The 23,252-nt window shown below is 65.3% G+C and overlaps 2 protein-coding genes across 7 annotated transcripts in view; one reads left to right on the forward strand and one right to left on the reverse strand.

Moving 5' to 3' along the window:
• Positions 1-989: 989 nt before the first annotated feature.
• On the reverse strand, positions 990-12,343 carry PAIP2B (poly(A) binding protein interacting protein 2B). 5 transcript variants are annotated; one of them, XM_075420214.1, is made up of 5 exons: positions 12,280-12,320; positions 11,037-11,093; positions 3,753-3,907; positions 2,643-2,819; positions 990-1,199 (listed from the first exon to the last, which is right to left on the reverse strand). In XM_075420214.1, the coding sequence occupies exons 3-5, from the start codon at positions 3,894-3,896 to the stop codon at positions 1,143-1,145; spliced, it is 378 nt and encodes a 125-aa protein (XP_075276329.1). In that variant the 5' UTR covers positions 3,897-3,907; positions 11,037-11,093; positions 12,280-12,320; the 3' UTR covers positions 990-1,142. The 5 variants fall into 5 exon arrangements, with proteins under 5 accessions (XP_075276329.1, XP_075276327.1, XP_075276328.1 ...); XM_075420212.1 differs by lacking the exons at positions 11,037-11,093; positions 12,280-12,320 and adding exons at positions 5,791-5,952; positions 6,053-6,295; XM_075420213.1 differs by lacking the exon at positions 11,037-11,093 and having other exon boundaries at positions 12,280-12,343.
• A 642-nt stretch (positions 12,344-12,985) lies between these two features.
• The window catches only part of ZNF638 (zinc finger protein 638), a 73,500-nt gene continuing 63,233 nt past the window's right edge, over positions 12,986-23,252 (forward strand). For both annotated transcript variants that reach the window (XM_075420216.1, XM_075420218.1), the window contains exon 1: positions 12,986-13,134. In XM_075420216.1, the coding sequence (XP_075276331.1) occupies positions 13,040-13,134 (95 nt within the window). In that variant the 5' untranslated portion in view covers positions 12,986-13,039. The remainder of the gene's footprint in view (positions 13,135-23,252) is intronic.

A 23,252-nucleotide genomic window follows, 5' to 3' on the forward strand; every position in this document is an offset into this window, starting at 1 on the left:
GGGGTCCGGTGCTGAGCAGGACCCCAGAAGGGCAGGGAGGGGCTGCTGGCGAGGAGGAAGAGGAGGAGGAGGAGTACCCAGGGCTACGTTTATTTTTAATATCACCTTGGCTGGGATTTACAGCCCGTCAGTGGGCCGGGGGGGGGTTTATTTTTTGCAAGAAATGGAACAGAAACCAGAGAAAAGCTGGGGGGGGGGGGACACGGGGGTCTGCCCGGCGCGGAGCCGCCGGCAGCCGAACCGCGGCATCGCCGAGCTCGGAGGAGAAACCTCGGAGGAGAAACCTCGGAGGAGAAACCTTGGAGGAGAAACCTCGGAGGAGAAACCTCGGAGGAGAAACCTCGGAGGAGAAACCTTGGAGGAGAAACCTCGGAGGAGAAACCTCGGAGGAGAAACCTTGGAGGAGAAACCTCGGAGCATCGCGGCCACGCGCCGGGACGCTGGGGGCCGGAGACGGAGCGAGCCCCCCCCCCCGCTATGGGGGGGCCGTGGGAGCCCCCCTCCCCGGAGATTTTCCTCGCCGCTTTCTCCGGATCCTGATTTCGGAGCCCGGCGCTGGAGAAGCTCGAGAGCGGCCGGAGGGGGATTTCTTCCAGGAGAAGACGTGGTGCTTGGTGGGAGCAGCCCTCGTGGCTGGGGGGGGGCGGCTGCTGGGGCTGTGTCCCCCCCCCCGAGCTACTCCGGACCCCCCCAGCAGCGCAGCGTTACAGATCAGCGCTCAGCACCCAGCCGGCTGCCGGGAGGAATCCCGGCCTCGTGGTCTCCTCACGAAGAAATCCCGTGGCACGGACGGGCCCGGGCTCGCTGCCTCCGGGGAGGGGGCTGGTGGGCAGGGGGGGGTCCCTAAAAATTCTGCTCTGAGGTGGAAACGCGACCGGAGCGCTGGCGGGGCCGATGCAGACGTGGGATCGGGAAGCGCCGGGCTCCAGGGCGGAGCGAAGCCCCGGGAAAGCAAAATCCGCCGGAAAAAGGTGATGGATGCCACAAAGGATGAGTGGGGGGTTGTTTTTTTTTAAAAATAAAAGAAAAAAAGGAAAAAGAAATTACTCGAAGAGCCGGATTCCGCCGCGCCGCAGCAGCCCCGCGCCGGCCGCTGCCGTCCCTCCGTCCCCGCGCGGGACTCAGTCCGTCCGCCGTGCTGCTCAGTACTTCACGCCGGGCACGAACTCCTTGGCGTCCGGGTTCAAGGTGCTTTTGCTCTGGAAGAGAAATGGGGGGTGGGAGGGGGGAGCCCCGGGGTGGGGGGAGCCCCGTCAGCGCCCCGGGTCCCCCCGCTGAGCACCGCTCCCCGGCCCCGCAGCCGCTCGCTGGGGTGTGCGAAGCGTCCGGCCCTGGCAGGGCTCGGGGTGCTGCCAACGAGAGCCAGGGACCCCCAGGTGGGGTTTTGGGGGGGGGGAAGTGGGGGGTTCGGGTCTCCTGGTGGCTCCCCACTCCCTGGTGAAGCGCGGAGGGGAAGCGGCTCGGCCTGAGCGCGGTCGGCGGGGCTGGGCCGGGACGAGGCCCCGGCGCCCGCAGCCCCGCGGCGCGTTCCTGCTCTGCGGGGTGGAACGGAGCCCCGAGCTCCGCTGCTCTCCCAGCAGGTTCTCACCAAATCCCAGCGTGGTGGGGCTGGAGGGCCCTCTGGGGTCCCCCAGCCCAGCCCCCTGCCCAAGCAGGGTCACCCAGAGCAGGGGGCACAGCACCGCAGCCAGGGGGTCTGGAATATCTCCAGAGAAGGAGACTCCACAGCCTCCCTGGGCAGCCTGGGCCAGGGCTCCGGCACCCTCAGAGGGAAGAAGTTCTTCCTCGGGTTCAGCTGGAGCTTCCTCTGCTTCAGGTTGTGCCCGTTGCCCCTTGTCCTGTCGCTGGACACCACTGGAAAGAGTCTGGCCCCGTCCTCCTGACCCCCCCCCTGCAGATATTTAGAGGCATTTCGAAGGTCCCCTCTCAGCCTTCTCTTCTCCAGGCTGAACAAGCCCAGCTCCCTCAGCCTCTCCTCGTAGCAGAGATGCTCCAGTCCCCTCCTCATCCTCGCAGCCCTGCGCTGGACTCTCTCCAGTAGCTCCTCATCTTTCTTGAACTGGGGAGCCCAGAACTGGACCCAGCACTGCAGATGGGGCCTCCCCATGGCAGAGCAGAGGGGGAGGAGACCCTCCCTCGCCCTGCTGCCCACACTCCTCCTCATGCACCCCAGGATCCCATTGCCCTCCTTGGCACCCAGGGCACGCTGCTGGCTCATGGTCACCCTGTCGTCCCCCAGCACTCCCAGTCCCTCTCCGCAGAGCTGCTCTCCAGCAGGGCCGCCCCAGCCTGTCCTGGTGCCTGGGGTTGTCCCTCCCCAGGGGCAGGACCCTGCCCTTGCCCTGGTTGAACCTCACCAGGTTCCTCCCTGCCCAACTTCTCACCCAGCCCAGGCTGCTCCCACACCTCACCAGCCTGCCAGGACCCCCCAGCTCTGCCCAGTGACCAAGGAAGGGCCCAGCTTGCTCCATGACCAGGGCCCAGCTGATGGAGACGTGGTGGCCCCGTCCTGCGGCTCCTGGAGAGTGGGTTCTGCCAAGCTGCCACGCAGGAACCCCCCCACCCAGAAACCCACCCCCCTCCCCAGGCCAGGCCCGCTGCTCTCCGCCGGACCCCCCAGCACGTTCCCCCGAGCCCCTCACCAGAATGTCCTCCGAGCTGTGGCCGTCGCCCACCGAGAGCCCGTTGAGCTGCTGCTGCAGCTGCCCCACGCCCTGGGGGAGGTCGCGTGAGGGGATGAACCAGTCCTGGTCCTCTTCCTCCAGCATCTCCTGGAAGCAGCGGTCGAGGAACTCCTGCTCCTGCAGCTCCTCCTCCACCTGCCCAAAGAGTGACAGCTGTCAGTCAGGGGTGGACGCCGCGTCTCGGCGTGTCCTGCGCCTCGGAAGCACCGCGGCGGAGCCAGAGCCGCGTTTGAACCCTGGGCCAGCACCGCTTCGGCTCACAGCATCCCAGCATGGTCAGGATTGGGTCTCCCAGCCCAGCCCCCTGCCCAAGCAGGGTCACCCAGAGCAGGGGGCACAGCACCGCGGCCAGGGGGGCTGGAATATCTCCAGAGAAGGAGACTCCACAGCCTCCCTGGGCAGCCTGGGCCAGGGCTCCGGCACCCTCAGAGGGAAGAAGTTCTTCCTCATCTTCAGCTGGAGCTTCCTCTGCTCCAGTTTGTGCCCGGTGCCCCTTGTCCTGTCGCTGGGCACCACTGGGAAGAGTCTGGCCCCGTCCTCCTGACCCCCCCCTGCAGATATTTAGAGGCATTTCGAAGGTCCCCTCTCAGCCTTCTCTCAAAACGGGAGGTACCAGCTGCAGGAACTCGTTGCTGAGGTCGTGTCCCAGTTTAAACTGGGACAGAGTTAATGTTCTTCCCAGCAGGCTACGAACGCTCTCGACTCCCGAGCACTGATTTTTAGGCCGTTCCTCCCCCTCCAGCTGAGCATGCAGAGAGAGAAGGTCCTCGTTATCACCACAACGCCCAGGAGAAGACGCTGGTGCCGTCACCGTCCCTCTGAGAAAGATCTGGGAGGGCCAAAGGCATCGTGAGGGGGGGGTTTTATTCCGACTTTCTCCACCCCACGTCCTTCCAGGCAGGTCCAGCAGAACCAGGATGGCTCTGCCCTAGAGCTGCTGGCTCAGAGCAGGGCCGGCGCCGGCCGTGTCTCGCACGCGTTTCTGGTGCCCGTTGAAGGAAACCTTTCCGTGGCCTCAGCTCCAGCTGCAGAGGGGCCCAGCTGGCAGCCCCTCCCCCCCTCTCTCACCTGCCTGTCGAAGTCCTCCTCGTTCTCCATCCACATGTACTCCGCGAAGGGGTTGTTCTCCTTCTCATCGCGGCCGTTGGCTGCTTGGGGCTCTGTGGCTTTGGGACCGGACGCCGTCGTGCTGGCCAGGTCGGAGCCATTCATCCTTACGGACTCTGCGGAGAGGAAGAGGAGGGTGAGCGAGATGCCGGGTCCCCCCTGAGCCCCCCAGCCCACCCGGCTCCCAGCATGAGAACCTCCTGCTGCCAGGAAAAGCTGTTCCCGACCCCTCGGAGCACCCCACCTCCCCGGCCGGGACCACCTTTCTCTCTCATGGGTTTGACCCCTCGGGGATCAGCCCAACGCCTGGACCTGGAGCAGGGGGTGAGCTGAGCAGCAGCTCCTGGAGAAGCTGCGGACAGGGCTGGGGAAGGCACCGGCACCCCAGGCTCCATCCCGGGGATGGGAAATCTGCCACCAAAGGCAGCGACGGCAGCGGGGCTGAGCCCGCGGTGACGCCGCGGAGGGGGACCGGCCCCTGCCCCAAACCACCGCAGCGTCGGGCACGACGGGCGCGGGGCAGCTCGTGTCCCGTTATCCCTGCCACCATTTCTTTATTTTTAGAGGGCATTTTGCAAAAAGCCCGTCGGTTGGCAAGGCAGAACCGCACCATGGTGAAGGGCGGAAAAGACCTCTGAGATCATGAAGTCCAACCGTAACTTGGAGGCTGCCTTGTTCCAAAGCAGGCACTCGGAGTCACAGGATCCCAGCACGGTGGGGTTGGCAGGGACCTCTGGGGTCCCCCAGCCCAGCCCCCTGCCCAAGCAGGGTCACCCAGAGCAGGGGGCACAGCACCGCGGCCAGGAGGGGCTGGAATATCTCCAGAGAAGGAGACTCCACAGCCTCCCTGGGCAGCCTGGGCCAGGGCTCTGGCACCCTCAGAGGGAAGAAGTTCTTCCTCATCTTCAGCTGGAGCTTCCTCTGCTCCAGTTTGTGCCCGTTGCCCCTTGTCCTGTCACTGGGCACCACTGGGAAGAGTCTGGCCCCGTCCTCCTGACCCCCACCCTGCAGATATTTAGAGGCATTTTGAAGGTCCCCTCTCAGCCTTCTCTTCTCCAGGCTGAACAAGCCCAGCTCCCTCAGCCTCTCCTCGCAGCAGAGATGCTCCAGTGCCCTCCTCATCCTCGCAGCCCTGCGCTGGACTCTCTCCAGCAGCTCCTCATCTTTCTTGAACTGGGGAGCCCAGCACTGGACCCAGCACTGCAGATGGGGCCTCCCCAGGGCAGAGCAGAGGGGCAGGAGACCCTCCCTCGCCCTGCTGCCCACACTCCTCCTCATGCACCCCAGGGTCCCTCTGCTTGGGCAGGGGGTTGGGCTGGGGGACCCCAGAGGTCCCTGCCAGCCCTGGCCATGCTGGGATTCCGTGTTCCCAGCCCCCCGGCCGTGCCCCCCGCCGTCACCGTGGGAGCTGTTTCTCCGTGCCTACCGCACACGTCTCCCCACCGCATCGTTCCGGCCTCTTTTGTTGGATTTCAGCCACCCCACAGCTTCCTGAGCCGTCCCGTGGCTTTGCTGGGGCCACCCCCAGCGAGAAGGGAGCTGGGAGAGGCCAGCCTGGACATTTCAGTGGGAATTCCACTGGGAATATCCCGGGGGAAAAAGCTCCCCGAGCAGGGAGACGGGCACCCAGCCCTCCCGGCACGGCACGGCGGGCAGCGGGCGCACGCGATGGGCCGCTCCGGTGGCCCGAAGGCGAAAAGGGAAATCAAAAAACCCCAAAGTGGGGTTTTTAATGTCCCCCTTTCTCGCAGTGGGGGGTGCAGGCGCCAGCAGCCCCTCGCTGGGGCTGTGTCCCGGAGCTGAGGCACCGGAGCTGGGACTCGCGGCACCGAGCGCACGCAGCCACGGCTCTCCAGTAAAACCCAGAGAAAGAAAAATTCTGCTTTCTCACAGCGAAGGCTTCTTCGATTTCTTTCTCCTTTCCCCTGGAAAATTAAAAGTCGATTCAAAAAGAGAAAAGTAACCTTCAGGCTGGGGATGGAGAGCTCAGGAAACGCACCCAGACCCCGCGAAGCAGCTCCCGAGAGCCGCCCGTCCCGTGGCAAACCGCCCAGGAGGTCCCCACCGGTCTTCACCATCCTCTTCCTCGCTCTTTACGGCCCCGTGCTCGCCTGGGGCTGGAGAGGCAGCCTGGGGAGGGAGGTTTCCTTCGGAACAGGGGCTGGAGAAGATGACAGAATGTCAGGGGTTGGAGGGGACCTCTGTGGGGCTCCTAGTCCAGAAGGGCGAGGTGGGAAGCAGAAATTCGGCCCGTTTGGTACCTGGGCGATGCTCGAAGGCACGAAGCCTCCAGGCACGGCCCGACCCCAGGCACTCCCGGCTCCAGCAGCCACCCAGGCACATTGGCACAAGCCACCGGGACGCCCAAGGGCCACCCAAGCGGTGTGGGTCGTGCAGGAAGGGGCCAGGGAGGGAGCTGGCTTCTGGGCAATGTGTTCATGAAACCTGCAGTGTTCTCAGAGCACGATCGCTGCGGGTGACAGGGTGACCAGGAGCCAGCAGCGTGCCCTGGGTGCCAAGAAGGGCGATGGGATCCTGGGGTGCATCAAGAGGAGTGTGGGCAGCAGGGCGAGGGAGGGTCTCCTCCCCCTCTGCTCTGCCCTGGGGAGGCCCCAGCTGCAGTGCTGGGTCCAGTGCTGGGCTCCCCAGTTCAGGAAAGATGAGGAGCTACTGGAGAGAGTCCAGCGCAGGGCTGCGAGGATGAGGAGGGGACTGGAGCATCTCTGCTACGAGGAGAGGCTGAGGGAGCTGGGCTTGTTCAGCCTGGAGAAGAGAAGGCTGAGAGGGGACCTTCGAAATGCCTCTAAATATCTGCAGGGGGGGGGTCAGGAGGACGGGGCCAGACTCTTCCCAGTGGTGCCCAGCGACAGGACAAGGGGCACCGGGCACAAACTGGAGCAGAGGAAGCTCCAGCTGAAGATGAGGAAGAACTTCTTCCCTCTGAGGGTGCCGGAGCCCTGGCCCAGGCTGCCCAGGGAGGCTGTGGAGTCTCCTTCTCTGGAGATATTCCAGCCCCCCCTGGCCGCGGTGCTGTGCCCCCTGCTCTGGGTGACCCTGCTTGGGCAGGGGGCTGGGCTGGGGGACCCCAGAGGGCCCTGCCAACCCCACCATGCTGGGATTCTGGGGTTCTTGGCCATGTTCGATGTTTCTGGTGCTCTCGAAGCGAGGGGGGGGGACGTGGCCGCGCTTCGTTTCGTGCCTGAGCAGCGTGGGGGCCTCTTCTCGCGGACGCGGATTAGAGCAGCGCGGGAGGAGATGATCCCCCCGGCTCGGAGATGGAAATCGGCCGCGGTTCCTCAGCAACCGGGATCGCTGCGAATGCAAAGCTCCACGTCTGCTGCGGGTGCCGGCAGGGCCTGGCCCCCCCGAGGAGCCGTGCCGGGAGCCCAGCGCTCGGAGCCCAGGAGAAGGGGGAAGGCTTCGCGCCCTGTGGTCCCCGGGGCGGGGAGGCTGCGGGCAGCCGCTCGCCAGCTCCACGCTGCAAGGGACCAAGACCTGAAGCGGCAGCCGAGTCGCCAGGAGGAGCCCGGGGAAGAAACAAACAGAAACAACCCCAAAAAAATGACTTGAAAGGCGTCGGGGTGGTGGCAGAACGCGGGCCGGGCGGCAGCCCGGCGGAAAAACGCGGACCCAGTCGCGCTGGGCTCCCGTGCGGGGACTCGAGCACGGCCGCCGGCGTCGGACGCGGGGCCGAACGGGATCGACGCGAGGCTGGGGGGGTTCCCTCGGGAGAGGGGGGTGAGGAGCTCCACATGGCCGCTCCGCTGGGGTTTGGAGGTGGCTGGCAAAAACATCCAGCTCCTTCCTCCCCTCCAGGATCGGTCCTGGGCTGCTGCTCGAGGGCTTCGAAGCGCTCTGCTCGTGCTGCCGTACCCTCTGCCGCGCCGGGAGCTGCGGGTTTGTCCTTACGGGCTGAAACGCGAGCGCTGGCGAAGCCGAAGCGCGGCCGGGCTGAGGGCTGGGGAGCAGCAGAGCCGCTCGCCTTCCCGGGCCGGCCGGGAGGGAGAGGAGCCCGGGAAGCGCCCGGCACAAGGAGGCTGCTTTGGTTTTTTTCCCGAAGGCTGCGTTGCGCCGGGAGGGTTTTCCTGCCGAAGGCCCGGCCCTGTCTGCAAACGCAACGGTTCCGGAGCTACTTATGGAGCCGGGAGCCCTGGCCGGCCGGCCTGCTCCGCCACGGGACGCCCGAAGCAGCCGAGGTGGGTGTGGGGCACCAGATGTCACCGAATCCCAGCATGGTCGGGGTTAGCAGGGACCCCTGGGGTCCCCCAGCCCAACCCCCTGCCCAAGCAGGGTCACCCAGAGCAGGTGGCACAGCACCGCGTCCAGGCGGGGCTGGAATATCTCCAGAGAAGGAGACTCCACAGCCTCCCTGGGCAGCCTGGGCCAGGGCTCCGGCACCCTCAGAGGGAAGAAGTTCTTCCTCATCTTCAGCTGGAGCTTCCTCTGCTCCAGTTTGTGCCCGTTGCCCCTTGTCCTGTCGCTGGGCACCACTGGAAAGAGTCTGGCCCCGTCCTCCTGACCCCCACCCTGCAGATATTTAGAGGCATTTCCAAGGTCCCCTCGCAGCCTTCTCTTCTCCAGGCTGAACAAGCCCAGCTCCCTCAGCCTCTCCTCGTAGCAGAGATGCTCCAGTCCCCTCCTCATCCTCGCAGCCCTGCGCTGGACTCTCTCCAGTAGCTCCTCACCTTTCTTGAACTGGGGAGCCCAGCACTGGACCCAGCACCGCAGATGGGGCCTCCCCAGGGCAGAGCAGAGGGGGAGCAGACCCTCCCTCTCCCTGCTGCCCACACTCCTCCTCATGCACCCCAGGATCCCCTTGGCCTTCTTGGCACCCAGGGCACGCTGCTGGCTCATGGTCACCCTGTCGTCCCCCAGCACTCCCAGTCCCTCTCCGCAGAGCTGCTCTCCAGCAGGGCCGCCCCAGCCTGTCCTGGTGCCTGGGGTTGTCCCTCCCCGGGGGCAGGACCCTGCCCTTGCCCTGGTTGAACCTCATCAGGTTCCTCTCTGCCCAGCTCTCCACCTGCCCAGGTCACGCTGGATGGCAGCACAGCCTGACGGGGTGCCCACCACACCTCCCAGTTTGGTGTCATCAGCAAACTGGCTGAGGGTGCACTCTACTCTTCATCCAGGTCATTGATGAAGAAGTTGAACAGGACTGGGCCCAGTACTGACCCCTGGGGACACCACTTGTCACCGGCCTCCAACCAGACTCAGCGCCGCTGATGCCAACCCTCTGAGCTCTGCCCTCCAGCCAGTTCCCAACCCACCTCACCGACCGCTCCTCCAGCCCACACCTTCCCTAGGAGGATGTTTCCTCCCTGGGAAGAAACGCTGAGGAACCCGATTTCAGGTTCATCCCAAACGCTGCTCCCCATCGAGCTGCTCCCAACCTCGGGCAAGGAGGACGCGTTCCACGCTCGACAGCGCACGATCGGGTCCTGCTGATCGCTGGGACCATCGCTGGGCTACACCGCCGCGGTGACACGGCCGGCCCCGCACCGCAGCCCCCGAGCAGCACTGAAACCTCCTCAAGGGAGAAGCGATAACGGAAATTTGAAAGACTTCAGAACAGAGCAGCCATCAAAGCAGCACCTTCCAGCTGCCGGGGCGGCGGGCACTGCTGCTCTGGGAGGGGAAACCTGATGGGAGCGGGGAGATGCTCTTCCCACCGACGTGTCACGGGGATGGTGACGGCAGGGACGGCGCTGCCCGCCAGCCCGGGCACGGGCAGAGGGAACCGAGAGCAGAAAAAGCCCGCGGTGCCATTTCTGAAACCTGCAGTGTTCTCAGAGCACGATCGCTGCGGGCGACAGGGTGACCCTGAGCCAGCAGCGTGCCCTGGGTGCCAAGAAGGGCAATGGGATCCTGGGGTGCATGAGGAGGAGTGTGGGCAGCAGGGCGAGGGAGGGTCTCCTCCCCCTCTGCTCTGCCCTGGGGAGGCCCCAGCTGCAGTGCTGGGTCCCCAGTTCAAGGAAGATGAGGAGCTACTGGAGAGAGTCCAGCGCAGGGCTGCGAGGATGAGGAGGGGACTGGAGCATCTCTCCTACGAGGAGAGGCTGAGGGAGCTGGGCTTGTTCAGCCTGCAGAAGAGAAGGCTGAGAGGGGACCTTCAAAATGCCCCTAAATATCTGCAGGGTGGGGGTCAGGAGGACGGGGCCAGACTCTTCCCAGTGGTGCCCAGCGACAGGACAAGGGGCAACGGGCACAAACTGGAGCAGAGGAAGCTCCAGCTGAAGATGAGGAAGAACTTCTTCCCTCTGAGGGTGCCGGAGCCCTGGCCCAGGCTGCCCAGGGAGGCTGTGGAGTCTCCTTCTCTGGAGATATTCCAGCCCCCCTGGCCGCGGTGCCGTGCCCCCTGCTCTGGGTGACCCTGCTTGGGCAGGGGGCTGGGCTGGGGGACCCCAGAGGGCCCTGCCAACCCCTGCCACGCTGGGAATCTCTGGGCCACCAAAACCCGGCGACACGCGCCCTGCCCAGGCCGCAGCAGCAGACGCCGGGCAGGCTGGCCAGCGGCCGCCTTCCAGCAGCCCGGATTTCAGCTGCTGACAACGCCGGCTTGGATCAAATTAACTCTGGCGGAAGGGCCGGGGTGACGACAGCTCCGGGGCAGACGCTGTCCCCGCGTCGTCACGGTCCCCGGGGCGCCGCAGACCGGCCCGTCCAGCCTTGCGAGTGACGAACCAGAGGCGAACGGCCCCGGGTTTCGCTTCGCCGTCCCGCGGCTGGCTGCGAGGGGAAAACAACCCCCCCGCTTCGTGGGAAGGCGACGAGCCTGCTCCCCCCCCCCCAGAACGCCAGGCCGCAGGTCCGCAGCGGGCCCAGGGCGCGGAGCTCCGCTCGCAGCACCCCGGGACGCGCTGTCCCCCCACGCTGTCCCCCCGTGCTGTCCCCCCACGCCAGGCCCCATCGCACCGCACACCCGCGCCGGGCTCTGCCTTCCTCAGCCCGGGAGAGGGCCGTCCCCGCCGCCTGCCGCCCCGCAGCTCTTCGGAGGGGGAGAAACCACGGAGCTTTTTTTTCGCACAGGAAGCAAACACGGACATTCCCAACGCAAATTTGTGACGCTCGTTTTCGTCTCGAGCTTTTAGGAACCGAACGAGCGCAACCGAGGGCTTCACGCTGCCTTTTCTGCAGCCTCTAGGGCCAAGGCCAACGGAGGAACCAGGATCCGGAGCGAGGGTCCCCCAGGAGACGCAGAGCCCCGCGCTCAGCCCCCGCGGCCGACGCAGAGAGGAGCCTCCCTACCTGGCCGCGACGCTCCCGCAGCGCCGTCCGACTTGTCACTGCACGCCAGGCTGAAACCTGAAGAGCCGGCACGGAACAAAATACCCGAAGGGCACAAGCCAGGAGCCGGCTACGCCGCGCCGAGCCTGCCCGGGACGCGTCCCGGCCCTCGTCGGCACGGCCGGCGGGGAACGGGCCAGCGCGGGCGACGTCCTCCCAGCCCCAACCCACCCGTGTGCCGCAGCCCCAGCCTCCACAGCACGGGCCGGGCTGTTTTTTGGGGGGGAAATCTGAGAAACTTCCAGGTTGCAGTCGCTGACAGCTGCTAAGATGGCCTGGAGAAGAGAAAGCTCTTGGGGAGCCCTCATAGCGGCCTTCCAGGACTCACCAGAAAGACGGGGACTGGCTTTTTAACAGGGGGTGTCGCGATGGGACGAGGTGTAATGGTTTTAAACTGAAAGAGGGGAGATTCAGACTGGGTATCGCAGAAAAGTAGAATTGTTTGGGTTGGGAGGGACCTGACAGACCCCCCCAGCCCACCCCCCTGCCACGGGCAGGGACCCCTTCCCCCAGCCCAGGCTGCTCCCAGCCCCGTCCAACCTGGCCTTGAGCCCTGCCAGGGAGGGGGCAGCCCCAGCTCCTCGGGGCACCCCCAGAGTGAAGAATTTCTCCCTCGGATCTCCCCTAAACCTCCCCTGTCCCAGCTCAAAGCCATCCCCCCTCGTCCCCTCACCCCCTGCCCTTGTCCCAGCCCCTCCCCAGCTCTCTCGCAGCCCCTCCAGGCCCTGGCAGCTGCTCTCAGGTCTCCCCTTGTCCTTCTCCTCCCCAGGCTGAGCAGCCCCAGCTCTCCCAGGGAGAAATTCTTCCCGGTGAGGCCCTGGCCCGGGCTGCCCCGAGGAGCTGGGGCTGCCCCCTCCCTGGCAGGGCTCAAGGCCAGGTTGGACGGGGCTGGGAGCAGCCTGGGCTGGGGGAAGGGGTCCCTGCCCGTGGCAGGGGGGTGGGCTGGGGGGTCCGTCAGGTCCCTTCCCACCCAAACCGGTCTGGGGGTTCCGGGATTCCAACCCCCCCCTCCCCAATGGCCCAACGGGGCCTTCACCGCAGCCGGGCCGGGGCCTGTCCGCCCTGCGCCCGCCGGCGGCCCCCAGCAGCCCTGGCCCCGCCGCTGCTCGCTCCCGAGAGGCCGACGGGCTGCCCGCGCCTGCGTCCCGGGGTCGGGGCCTGCTCGCCGGGGTCGCCCCGGGACCACTCCCCCCCCCCTCGGTACCTGCGGGCCGGGCCGGGCCGGTGCCGCTCCGCGCCCCCCGCCGCCGCCACCGCCCGCCCCGCGGGGCCACGCCCCCCGCCCCGCCCTGAGAGGGCCTGGCAGCCCATTGGGCAGAGCCGCCGCCCGGCACCGCCCCCCCACCCAACTCTAAAGCTGGTTGGGCGGAGGGGAGGACGAGCGTGTCGCTATTCCACCAGTCCGCTGCCACTCCGGCTACTAATCCCACCCTCTCCGAGTGCAGACCCGGGGCCGCCTCCTAGCCTCCGTATTGGTTAAGCTCCAAGCGTCGGATTGGTTGGACGCACGCGTAGCCCACGTGGGGTCAAGACGGGCAGACCTCGGAGGAGGGGCCGTGGCGGGGTGGGCGTGGCCAGCCGCAATGTAAATAACCACGTCTCACCCCGCCCCTTCGCCCAGATCCTAATTGGCGGGCGGCAGCGCCCAATGGCGAGAGGCGTCACAAGCCGCCCGCCCCGCCGGTGAGCTGTTACAGAGCCGCTGATTGGCGGGTTGATGTAAACACACCGAGGGGGCGGGGGAATCCCCGGGCACCCAGGAGCGGGGCGGGAGGGGGGAGTGCTGTCACGTGTCGGGCGCGTGGCTCGGGGAGGGGGGGGGCCGGCCCCGGGAGTGGGGGGGCACCGGGGGGAGGGGGGGGAAAGGAGCCAGCCCCCCCCTTCCCCCCCCCCCCCGGGTACCGGGGCGGCTGCCAGGACCGAGCCGGGGCCGGGCCGGGCACCCGCGGCCCCGCTCCCCTGAGATGCCGGCGGAGCGCGGCGGGGGCTCCGCGCCCCGAAAACGGGGTCCCCGGCTCCCCCCGCTCCCCGGGCCGCTCCCCCTCGACCCCCTCGGACGGTGAGTGCCGCCGCCCCGGGGGTCCCCGCAGCCGCACCCCCAGCCCCCCAGCCCCGCAGCCCCCCCCGCAGGGTGAGTTTGGGGGAGGAGGGGGTGTTGAGCGTTTCCCCCGCTGCCCCCCAAACCGTCTCCGGGATTTGGGGAGGGGGGGGTCCCCCAATTCCCTGGCCAGGGGGGTGTCCCCACACTGGGGAGGGGGGGGAGAAGCCGCAGGGTCCACGCTGGGGAGGGATATGGGGTTTGGGGGTCAAGCGAGACGCGCTGCGCTCTCCTTTTTGGGGGGGGACTTGAGGTTTGCTGGGTGGGGGGGGGTTGCACGCGCGTGTGCGAGGCCCTGACCCCCGTCTCGGGGTGTGATGGACCCCCCCTCGCTGCCCAGTCCCAGTAAGGCGGTGGTGTCTCTGCCACTGATGTGCGGGATGTCCCTTGGCATGTCACTTAACCCCGCTGGTTAATAGGGAGATGGGCAACGGAGAAAAAACCCCATCGGCTGGGCTGGGGGGGGCGAGGGGAGGGCCGGATCCGGGGCCGTGGGCCCCGGATCCGGCCCTCCCCTCGCCCCCCCCCCAGCCCAGCGTCCGGCTGGTTGCCCCACGGCCACCCCGCTCCCGACAGCCGGAACGCCGAGCTATTTCTAACAGCGTGCCCTCACCCGTCGGGAACCCGCTCGTCCCCAGGTGCTAATTCCGGGCGAGTCGAGAAAGAGGGGCTGGGATTTTTGTTTTTTTTTGGGGGGGGGACACACCAACCATCGCAAAGCCATCCCCGAGCGGCGCTTCGGCGGGGGATGTAAGACGAGCGGGTCGCATCGTGGAGGTGAAAAATGCCCCCCCCCCCCACCGAGCCCCCCGCTTCGGTCTGCTGCCATCCACTTGGGTGACCTGAAACGTGGCACCCTGGGGACAAATTACCCCCCCGCCCACCCCCCACCCCGGGGCGGCTGACGGCTCCTTGTATGGCCGAGGACTGGGCTTTGCCACCAGACAGGATAAAAATAGCCCGTGGCTAACGGGCCTGATCCGGGGAGGTGCTGAGCACCCCCCCCCCATCCGGCACAAGGGGCGGCGGGTCTTGCCCGTGCGGGTTTTTGGGGTGCGGGAGGTGTTTTTGAGGGTCTAGGGGTGCTGGTAGCGATGGAAGAGCCGGGGCAGCCCCGTTTGGCCACCCGGGGTGGCCCTGGGGCGCGGGGACGCTTGTCCCCACTGCCCGTAACGGGGGTTCCCGCTGCCGCCGTGGGTCAGGCCCCACACCGTGGAGCCCCACGGCTCCGGTGGATTCACATTTAACCCCCCCCATGGATCCTCTTCAGTTTTTGGGGGTGCAGGGACCTCCGTGGACCCCGAGCTGATGGGCAGGACGAGAACCCGAGCTGTTGGGTGCAGTGGGCTGTGGGGTCCCGGGTCACTTTGGGGTACAAGAGCTGCCAGCGTGGCCCCACAGCTCCCCCCCTGCGGATCCCCTTCGGTTTTTGGGGGCCCAGGGACCCCCGTGGACCCCGAGCTGATGGGCAGGGCAAGGACCCGAGCCATTGGGTGCAGCGGGCTGGGGGGTCCTGGGTCACTTTGGGGTACGAGAGGTGCCGGCGTGACCCCACAGCTCCGGAGGATTCACATTTAACCCCCCCCGTGGATCCCCTTCGGTTTCTGGGGGAGCAGGGACCCCCGTGGACCCCAACCTGATGGGCAGGGCGAGGACCTGAGCCGTTGGGTGCAGCGGGCTGGGGGGTCCCGGGTCACTTTGGGGTACGAGAGCTGTCGGCGTGGCCCCACAGCTCCCCCCCTGTGGATCCCCTTCGGTTTTTGGGGGCCCAGGGACCCCTGTGGACCCCAACCTGATGGGCAAGGTGAGGACCGAAGCTGTTGGGTGCAGTGGGCTGGGGGGTCCCGGGTCACTTTGGGGTACGAGAGGTGCCGGTGTGGCCCCACAGCTCCGGAGGATTCACATTTAACCCCCCCCGTGGATCCCCTTTGGTTTTTGGGGGCTCAGGGACCCCCGTGGACCCCGAGCTGATGGGCAGGGCGAGGACCCGAGCCATTGGGTGCAGCGGGCTGGGGGGTCCCGGGTCACTTTGGGGTACAAGAGCTGCCAGCGTGGCCCCACAGCTCCCCCCCTGCGGATCCCCTTTGGTTTTTGGGGGCCCAGGGACCCCCATGGACCCCGAGCTGATGGGCAGGGTGAGGACCCGAGCCGTTGGGTGCAGTGGGCTGGGGGGTCCCGGGTCACTTTGGGGTACGAGAGGTGCCAGCGTGGCCCCACAGCTCTGGCGGATTCACATTTAACCCCCCCCGTGGATCCCCTTCGGTTTTGGGGGGCCCAGGGACCCCCGTGGACCCCGAGCTGATGGGCAGGGCGAGGACCCGAGCCGTTGGGTGCAGCGGGCTGGGGGGTCCCGGGTCACTTTGGGGTACAAGAGCTGCCAGCGTGGCCCCACAGCTCCCCCCCTGTGGATCCCCTTCGGTTTTTGGGGGCCCAGGGACCCCCATGGACCCCGAGCTGCTGGGTAGGGTGAGGACCCGAGCTGTTGGGTGCAGCGGGCTGGGGGGTCCCGGGTCACTTTGGGGTCTTTTGGGCCCTTTTGGAGCCGGAGGAGGAAATCTGGGAGCTGTTTGAACTGGGAGGGGAGAGCCTTGTGCTGGGGGGGGCCGGGGGACATCGGGCATTTTCTGGTTTTTCCCCCACTCCTGAGCACAGGTTGTTCCAAGCCCTGATGCCCCCCCCTCCCTGGAACCCCAGAAACGTCCCTGCTCCCCCCAACCTGCTCCCCTGCAGTGGGACCCCCGGCCGTGCTGCTCGCCCCGTGTGCTGCGGGCACGGGGGGGCACGGAGCCGGCGTCCTCCCGGGGGAGGTGGCACGGAGGGGACGCTGCGTGCCTGCGGTCCTCGTCGTGTCCCCCCCCCCCCTGCGTTAAACACAGCCCGGGGGTGGCAGAGGCAGGGAAGGGGCCTTGGGCAGGAGAAGGATGCGGCCCCGGAGCTCAGCCATTCTCAGACGGCATCGGCTGCTGGGAGTTTGAAGCCTGGTGTGACCCCACCAGTGCTCCCAGTTCTCCCAGTGCCGCAGCCGCGGAGCTGTGCGTCATCTCACCCAGCCACGAGGCTGTCACACACCCAGGGGACAACGGTGGGGAGCACGGCGAGCCCCCAGCTTCCCCCCGCCCGCTCCGTGCCGCTCGTAGAGAATCCCAGGATCCCAGCACGGTGGGGCTGGCAGGGCCCTCTGGGGTCCCCCAGCCCAGCCCCCTGCCCAAGCAGGGTCACCCAGAGCAGGGGGCACAGCACCGCGGCCAGGGGGGCTGGAATATCTCCAGAGAAGGAGACTCCACAGCCTCCCTGGGCAGCCTGGGCCAGGGCTCCGGCACCCTCAGAGGGAAGAAGTTCTTCCTCGGGTTCAGCTGGAGCTTCCTCTGCTCCAGTTTGTGCCCGTTGCCCCTTGTCCTGTCGCTGGGCACCACTGGAAAGAGTCTGGCCCCGTCCTCCTGACCCCCACCCTGCAGATATTTAGGGGCATTTCGAAGGTCCCCTCTCAGCCTTCTCTTCTCCAGGCTGAACAAGCCCAGCTCCCTCAGCCTCTCCTCGCAGCAGAGATGCTCCAGTCCCCTCCTCATCCTCGCAGCCCTGCGCTGGACTCTCTCCAGTAGCTCCTCATCTTTCTTGACCTGGGGAGCCCAGCACTGGACCCAGCACTGCAGATGGGGCCTCCCCAGGGCAGAGCAGAGGGGCAGGAGACCCTCCCTCGCCCTGCTGCCCACACTCCTCCTCATGCACCCCAGGGTCCCTTGCCCTTCTTGGCACCCAGGACACGCTGTACGTCACCCTCATCAGGCCTCGCTGACGAGTTCATAAATTAGCCGGGGGACCGTGGGTCTCGTCTCCTGCTCCAGCCCCGAGGCTCTGGCTGGCGAGGGCGCAGCCGGCAGCGGGGGGCAGAGAGCGAAGCCCGGGGGTCCCGTCCTGTGGCAGAGGGGCAGCGGGCGGTGGGGTGGTGGCGGGTCCTCCCCGTCCTGCCTGGGTAGGACCAAGGGGCAGAGGGTTCGGACGTGCAGGATGCTGCGTGCACGCTTTGCTCCTCGGCCGGGAGAGCCCTGTTCTCTCTCCTCCGTTTTATTCCGTTTTATTCCGGCTCCTTGGGAAGCGGGCAGAGGGGATCCCGCCGCAGCTGGGACCCCCACGATCGCCCTGCCTCGCCCCGTGCCGCTGCCGGACCCGCTCCAGCGCGGCCTTCTGCTCTTCCCGAGCTCAATCCTTTTATCCCGACGGCCTCACGCAGACGCGTGGCTTCAGCTCTGTGCCCGCCGATGCGGCCGGCGTCCATCCCGCCCCGGGCCTCGCCCTGCCTCGCCGCGGTTTCAAACCGGCGTTCAAAGCCACGCTCACACGGCTCGGGAAGCTCAGCGTCCGAACCGGGCGTCTGCGGCGGCAGGCAGGGAGCGGATGTGCGGTCGGGGCAAAAATGGATCTTAAGGGGCAGTCCCGGGGCTGGGAGGGGTAATTTCCAGCCCTGGAATGTCTGGCTGGGAAGTGGGTCCCTGGAGCAGCCGGCCCGGAGAGCCTGGACGGCGGTGCTGGATCCCGGCCGGCGGTGCTGGATCCCAGCTGGAGAGCCTGGATGGTGGTGCAGGATCCCGGCCGGCGGTGCTGGATCCCAGCTGGCGGTGCTGGATCCCAGTTGGAGAGCCTGGACGGCAGTGCAGGATCCCAGCCAGCGGTGCTGGATCCCAGCTGGAGAGCCTGGATCCCAGTTGGAGAGCCTGGATGGCGGTGCTGGATCCCAGCTGGTGGTTCAGGATCCCAGCCAGAGAGGCTGGATGGTGGTGCTGGATCCCAGCCTGGAGAGCCCAGCCGGTGGTGCAGGATCCCAGCCGGTGGTGCTGGATCCCAGCCGATGGTGCCGGATCCCAGCCTCGAGAGCCCGGCCAGTTGTGCAGGATCCCAGCTGGCGGTGCTGGATCCCAGTTGGAGAGCCTGGATGGTGGTGCTGGATCCCAGCCGGTGGTGCTGGATCCCAGTTGGAGAGCCCAGCTGGTGGTGCAGGATCCCAGTTGGAGAGCCTGGATGGCAGTGCTGGATCCCAGCTGGTGGTTCAGAATCCCAGCCAGAGAGCCCGGCCGGCAGTGTAGGATCCCAGCCGGTGGTGCTGGATCCCAGCTGGAGAGCCTGGATGGTGGTGCTGGATCCCAGCCGGGGGTGCCGGATCCCAGCTGGGGGTGCTGGATCCCAGCCGGCGGTGCCGGATCCCAGCCAGGGGTGCCGGATCCCAGCCTGGGGTGCTGGATCCCAGCCGGTGGTGCCGGATCCCAGCCGGCGGTGCTGGATCCCAGCCGGGGGTGCCAGATCCCAGCTGGTGGTGCTGGATCCCAGCCGGCGGTGCCGGATCCCAGCCAGGGGTGCCGGATCCCAGCCAGGGGTGCCGGATCCCAGCCGGCGGTGCCGGATCCCAGCTGGTGGTGCTGGATCCCAGCCGGCGGTGCCGGATCCCAGCCAGGGGTGCCAGATCCCAGCCGGGGGTGCCAGATCCCAGCTGGTGGTGCTGGATCCCAGCCGGGGGTGCCGGATCCCAGCCGGCGGTGCCGGATCCCAGCTGGCGGTGCCGGATCCCAGCCGGCGGTGCCGGATCCCAGCCGGGGGTGCCGGATCCCAGCCAGGGGTGCTGGATCCCAGCCGGGGGTGCCGGATCCCAGCCGGGGGTGCTGGATCCCAGCCTGGGGTGCTGGATCCCAGCCGGTGGTGCTGGATCCCAGCCGGGGGTGCCGGATCCCATCCGGGGGTGCCGGATCCCAGCTGGTGGTGCTGGATCCCAGCCGGCGGTGCCGGATCCCAGCCAGGGGTGCCGGATCCCATCCGGGGGTGCCGGATCCCAGCTGGTGGTGCTGGATCCCAGCCGGCGGTGCCGGATCCCAGCCAGGGGTGCCGGATCCCAGCCGGCGGTGCTGGATCCCAGCTGGTGGTGCCGGATCCCAGCCGGCGGTGCTGGATCCCAGCCGGGGGTGCCAGATCCCAGCTGGTGGTGCTGGATCCCAGCCGGGGGTGCCGGATCCCAGCCGGCGGTGCTGGATCCCAGCCGGGGGTGCCGGATCCCAGCCGGCGGTGCTGGATCCCAGCCAGGGGTGCCGGATCCCAGCCGGCGGTGCCGGATCCCAGCCGGCGGTGCCGGATCCCAGCCGGGGGTGCCGGATCCCAGCTGGTGGTGCTGGATCCCAGCCGGCAGTGCCGGATCCCAGCCGGGGGTGCCGGATCCCAGCCGGCGGTGCCGGATCCCAGCCGGGGGTGCCGGATCCCAGCCGGCGGTGCCGGATCCCAGCCCGGAGAGCCCGGCCGGCTCGGAGGCACCGTCTGCCGGGAAGGCTCCCAGCCCCGCAGCTCCAGCGGGACGGGTGCGCCAGCGGATTCCGTTCCTCCGGACAAACTCGGCCCCTTCCCCGCAGAGCAGCAGCCGCAGGGGCTGGGCGCAGACACCTCCTTTGCTCTGCAGCACCCATAAACACCCCCTGCCAGCAGGACCTGGGTGCCCTGCCACCCCTCAGGCCCTTTCTAAGCTGCTTTTAGAACATCTGCTCAGCCCCTGCTTGCGGGCAAACGGATCGTGCTTCGAGGGCCAGCAGGATTTTTTCGCTGGGGCAGGAGAAACCGGTGGCTTTTACAGCTCTTGGGAGTGTTTCTGCTCGGGGGGAGCGCGCAGGGACCCGGGGAAGCTCCCGGGGGGTCAGCGGGAGGGGGCTGTCCTGCTGCATCTGCCCCCGTCTCCCCGCAGCGGGGTGGCACAGCGGGGCACGGAGCCGGCACGCTCCCGGGCTCTGCTCCGGGAAGCCCAGGGTCTCACTCACACGGGTGATGAGGAAAACGGGGCTGTGGGGTCCGGGTGGGCACCTCTGGCCTCAGCCACGGCAGGACGAAGAGCTGGCAGAGCAGGTGGAGGTCCAGAGCTCCTCGACGCGGGCTCTCCCTGTCACCCGGGGCTTTTCGCAGCTCCGAGCCGTGCAGCACCCGTTAACGGCGACCTCCTTGCCGCTGCGATCGACAGGAGCACACCTTGGGTGATCGTGGTGGTGCAGAAGATGCCCAAAACTCCACGAGTGGTAACTCAGAATCCCCAAATCCCAGTGTGGCAGGGGTCGGAAGGGACCTCTGGGTGTCCCCAAACCCAGCCCCCTGCCCAAGCAGGGTCACCCAGAGCAGGGGGCACAGCACCGCGGCCAGGGGGGCTGGAATATCTTCAGAGAAGGAGACTCCACAGCCCCTCTGGGCAGCCTGGGCCAGGGCTCCGTCACCCTCAGAGGGAAGAAGTTCTTCCTCGGGTTCAGCTGGAACTTCCCAGGCTTCAGTTTGTGCCCGTTGCCCCTTGTCCTGTCGCTGGGCACCACTGGGAAGAGTCTGGCCCCGTCCTCCTGACCCCCCCCTGCAGATATTTAGAGGCATTTCGAAGGTCCCCTCGCAGCCTTCTCTTCTCCAGGCTGAACAAGCCCAGCTCCCTCAGCCTCTCCTCGTAGCAGAGATGCTCCAGGCCCCTCCTCATCCTCGTAGCCCTGCTATGCTATGTAGCCAGCTCTGGGCGTTCCACGTGTGCCTGCTCGCCAGCAGCGGCCGTCTCAGCCCGAGGCTTCGGCCATCGCCCGAACTCAGAGTGGGTCGCAGATCTGGAAAGCTCTTCTGACTGTCTGGCTACACCCCAAGAGTCTTCTCCCCGCAGCCCCTGTGAAACACAGCGTGGTTTCTGGTGAGCTTCGGGGCCAGCACTGGAGAAGGGACTCGGGTTCCTGCCCCGTGTCCCCCGAGCGGAGCTCCCGGGTATCTGCTGGAGTTGCTGTGGCAGCAGGTCTTGTGCTTCGGGCACGGACACGTCTCTTCTGGGGACCTTCTCTTAGTTTGACCCAGAGCAGCACCTCTGAGAGCTAAAGGGCTGAAGACAGTTGGGGATTGCTCAGCACCCTTGGAGCGAGATTTCTTGGCTGTGCTCTCACGTGGACACCCCTCATCCATGCTTTAAATATTCAGAATGTAAATTTTATATGCTTATTATAATGTCATTTTACGGCTAAAATGATCCAAACTATTCCCCAGAGCAAGGTCAAAACTGTTCCCAAGAGCAAGGCCTGGCAACACAGCCTCAGGCTACTTGGCACAGTGTTTGCACCCTTAGAGCAAGATTCTTTGTTGTGCTCTGACATGGACACCGCTCATCCATGCTTTAAATATTCAGAATGAAATTTTATATGCTTGTTATCATGTCATTTTATGGCTAAAATGACCAAAACTGTTCCCAAGAGCAAGGTCAAAACTATTCCCAAGAGCAGGGCCTGGCAACACGTGCTCAGGCTACTCAGCACGGCGTTTGCACCCTTAGAGCAAGATTCTTTGTTGTGCTTTTACGTGGACACCCCTCATCCATGCTTTAAATATTCAGAATGAAAATTTTATGTGCTTGTTATCATGCCATTTTACGGCTAAAATGACCAAAACTGTTCCCAAGAGCAAGGCCTGGCAGCACACACTCAGGTACTTGCACCCTTGAGAGCAAGATTCTTTGTTGTGCTCTCACGTGGACACCCCTCATCCATGCTTTAAATATTCAGAATGTAAATTTTATATGCTTATTATAATGTCATTTTACGGCTAAAATGATCAAAACTATTCCCCAGAGCAAGGTCAAAACTATTCCCAAGAGCAAGGCCTGGCAGCACATCCTCAGGTACTTGGCATGGCGTTTGCACCCTTAGAGCAAGATTCTTGGTTGTGCTCTCACATGGACACCCCTCATCCATGCTTTAAATATTCAGAATGAAAATTTTATATGCTTGTTATCATGCCATTTTATGGCTAAAATGACCAAAACTGTTCCCAAGAGCAGGGCCTGGCAGCACATCCTCAGGCTACTCAGCACGGCGATTGTACCCTTAGAGCAAGATTCTTGGTTGTGCTCTGACATGGACACCCCTCATCCATGCTTTAAATATTCAGAATGAAAATTTTATGTGCTTATTATCATGCCATTTTACGGCTAAAATGACCAAAACTGTTCCCAAGAGCAAGGCCTGGCAGCACACACTCAGGTACTTGGCACGGCGTTTGCACCCTTGAGAGCAAGATTCTTGGTTGTGCTCTCACGTGGACACCCCTCATCCATGCTTTAAATATTCAGAATGAAAATTTTATGTGCTTGTTACCATGTCATTTTACGGCTAAAATGATCCAAACTATTCCTAAGAGCAAGGTCAAAACTATTCCCAAGAGCAGGGCCTGGCAGCACACACTCAGGTACTTGGCACGGCGTTTGCACCCTTAGAGCAAGATTCTTTGTTGTGCTTTCACGTGGACACCCCTCATCCATGCTTTAAATATTCAGAATGAAATTTTATGTACTTGTTATCATGCCATTTTACGGCTAAAATGACCAAAACTATTCCCAAGAGCAAGGCCTGGCAGCACATCCTCAGGTACTTGGCATGGCGATTGCACCCTTAGAGCAAGATTCTTGGTTGTGCTCTGACATGGACACCCCTCATCCATGCTTTAAATATTCAGAATGAAAATTTTATGTGCTTGTTATCATGCCATTTTACGGCTAAAATGATCAAAACTATTCCCAAGAGCAAGGCCTGGCAACACATCCTCAGGCTACTCAGCACGGCGTTTGCACCCTTAGAGCAAGATTCTATGTTGTGCTCTCACATGGACACCCCTCATCCATGCTTTAAATATTCACAATGAAATTTTATATGCTTGTTGTTATGTCATTTTACAGCTAAAATGACCAAAACTGTTCCCAAGAGCAAGGCCTGGCAGCACACCCTCAGGCTGCTCAGCACGGCGATTGCAAAGGGCAGCTTCGTGGCTGTGGCTCCGAGCACCCCACGTCACACGTGGGACCGAGTCCGGAGCACGGGAAGTTGAGCAGAGAACCGGCGAGCACCTAAACCGAGCTGGACTGAGGGGCCCGTCCAGCGTCCCCGCGGATCTCCTCCCCGGAGCAAGGCTAGGGCCCGACTCCAGCCGACGCTCTTACGAAACGCTAAGCCTTAACGTTTCAACCCCTTGGCAGCCACCAAATTTTGCAACGAATGAGGCAGCGCCCTGCAGCGCCCAGGTCCTCTGGGCAAATTTCATTCCAAAGATGGTGCTCCTGG

This window comes from Opisthocomus hoazin, chromosome 5, assembly GCF_030867145.1.
Source record: "Opisthocomus hoazin isolate bOpiHoa1 chromosome 5, bOpiHoa1.hap1, whole genome shotgun sequence".
Lineage (NCBI taxonomy): Eukaryota > Metazoa > Chordata > Aves > Opisthocomiformes > Opisthocomidae > Opisthocomus > Opisthocomus hoazin.

Coding starts and splice junctions, on each gene's coding strand:
- PAIP2B (XM_075420212.1), bottom strand. CDS start 5,869: ATGGTGAAGACCGGTGGGGACCTCCTGGGCGGTTTGCCACGGGACGGG. Junction 2,820..3,752: donor AGGAGGACTTCGACAGGCAG/GTGAGAGAGGGG, acceptor CTCTTTGGGCAG/GTGGAGGAGGAGCTGCAGGA. Junction 1,200..2,642: donor ACAGCTCGGAGGACATTCTG/GTGAGGGGCTCG, acceptor TTTCTCTTCCAG/AGCAAAAGCACCTTGAACCC.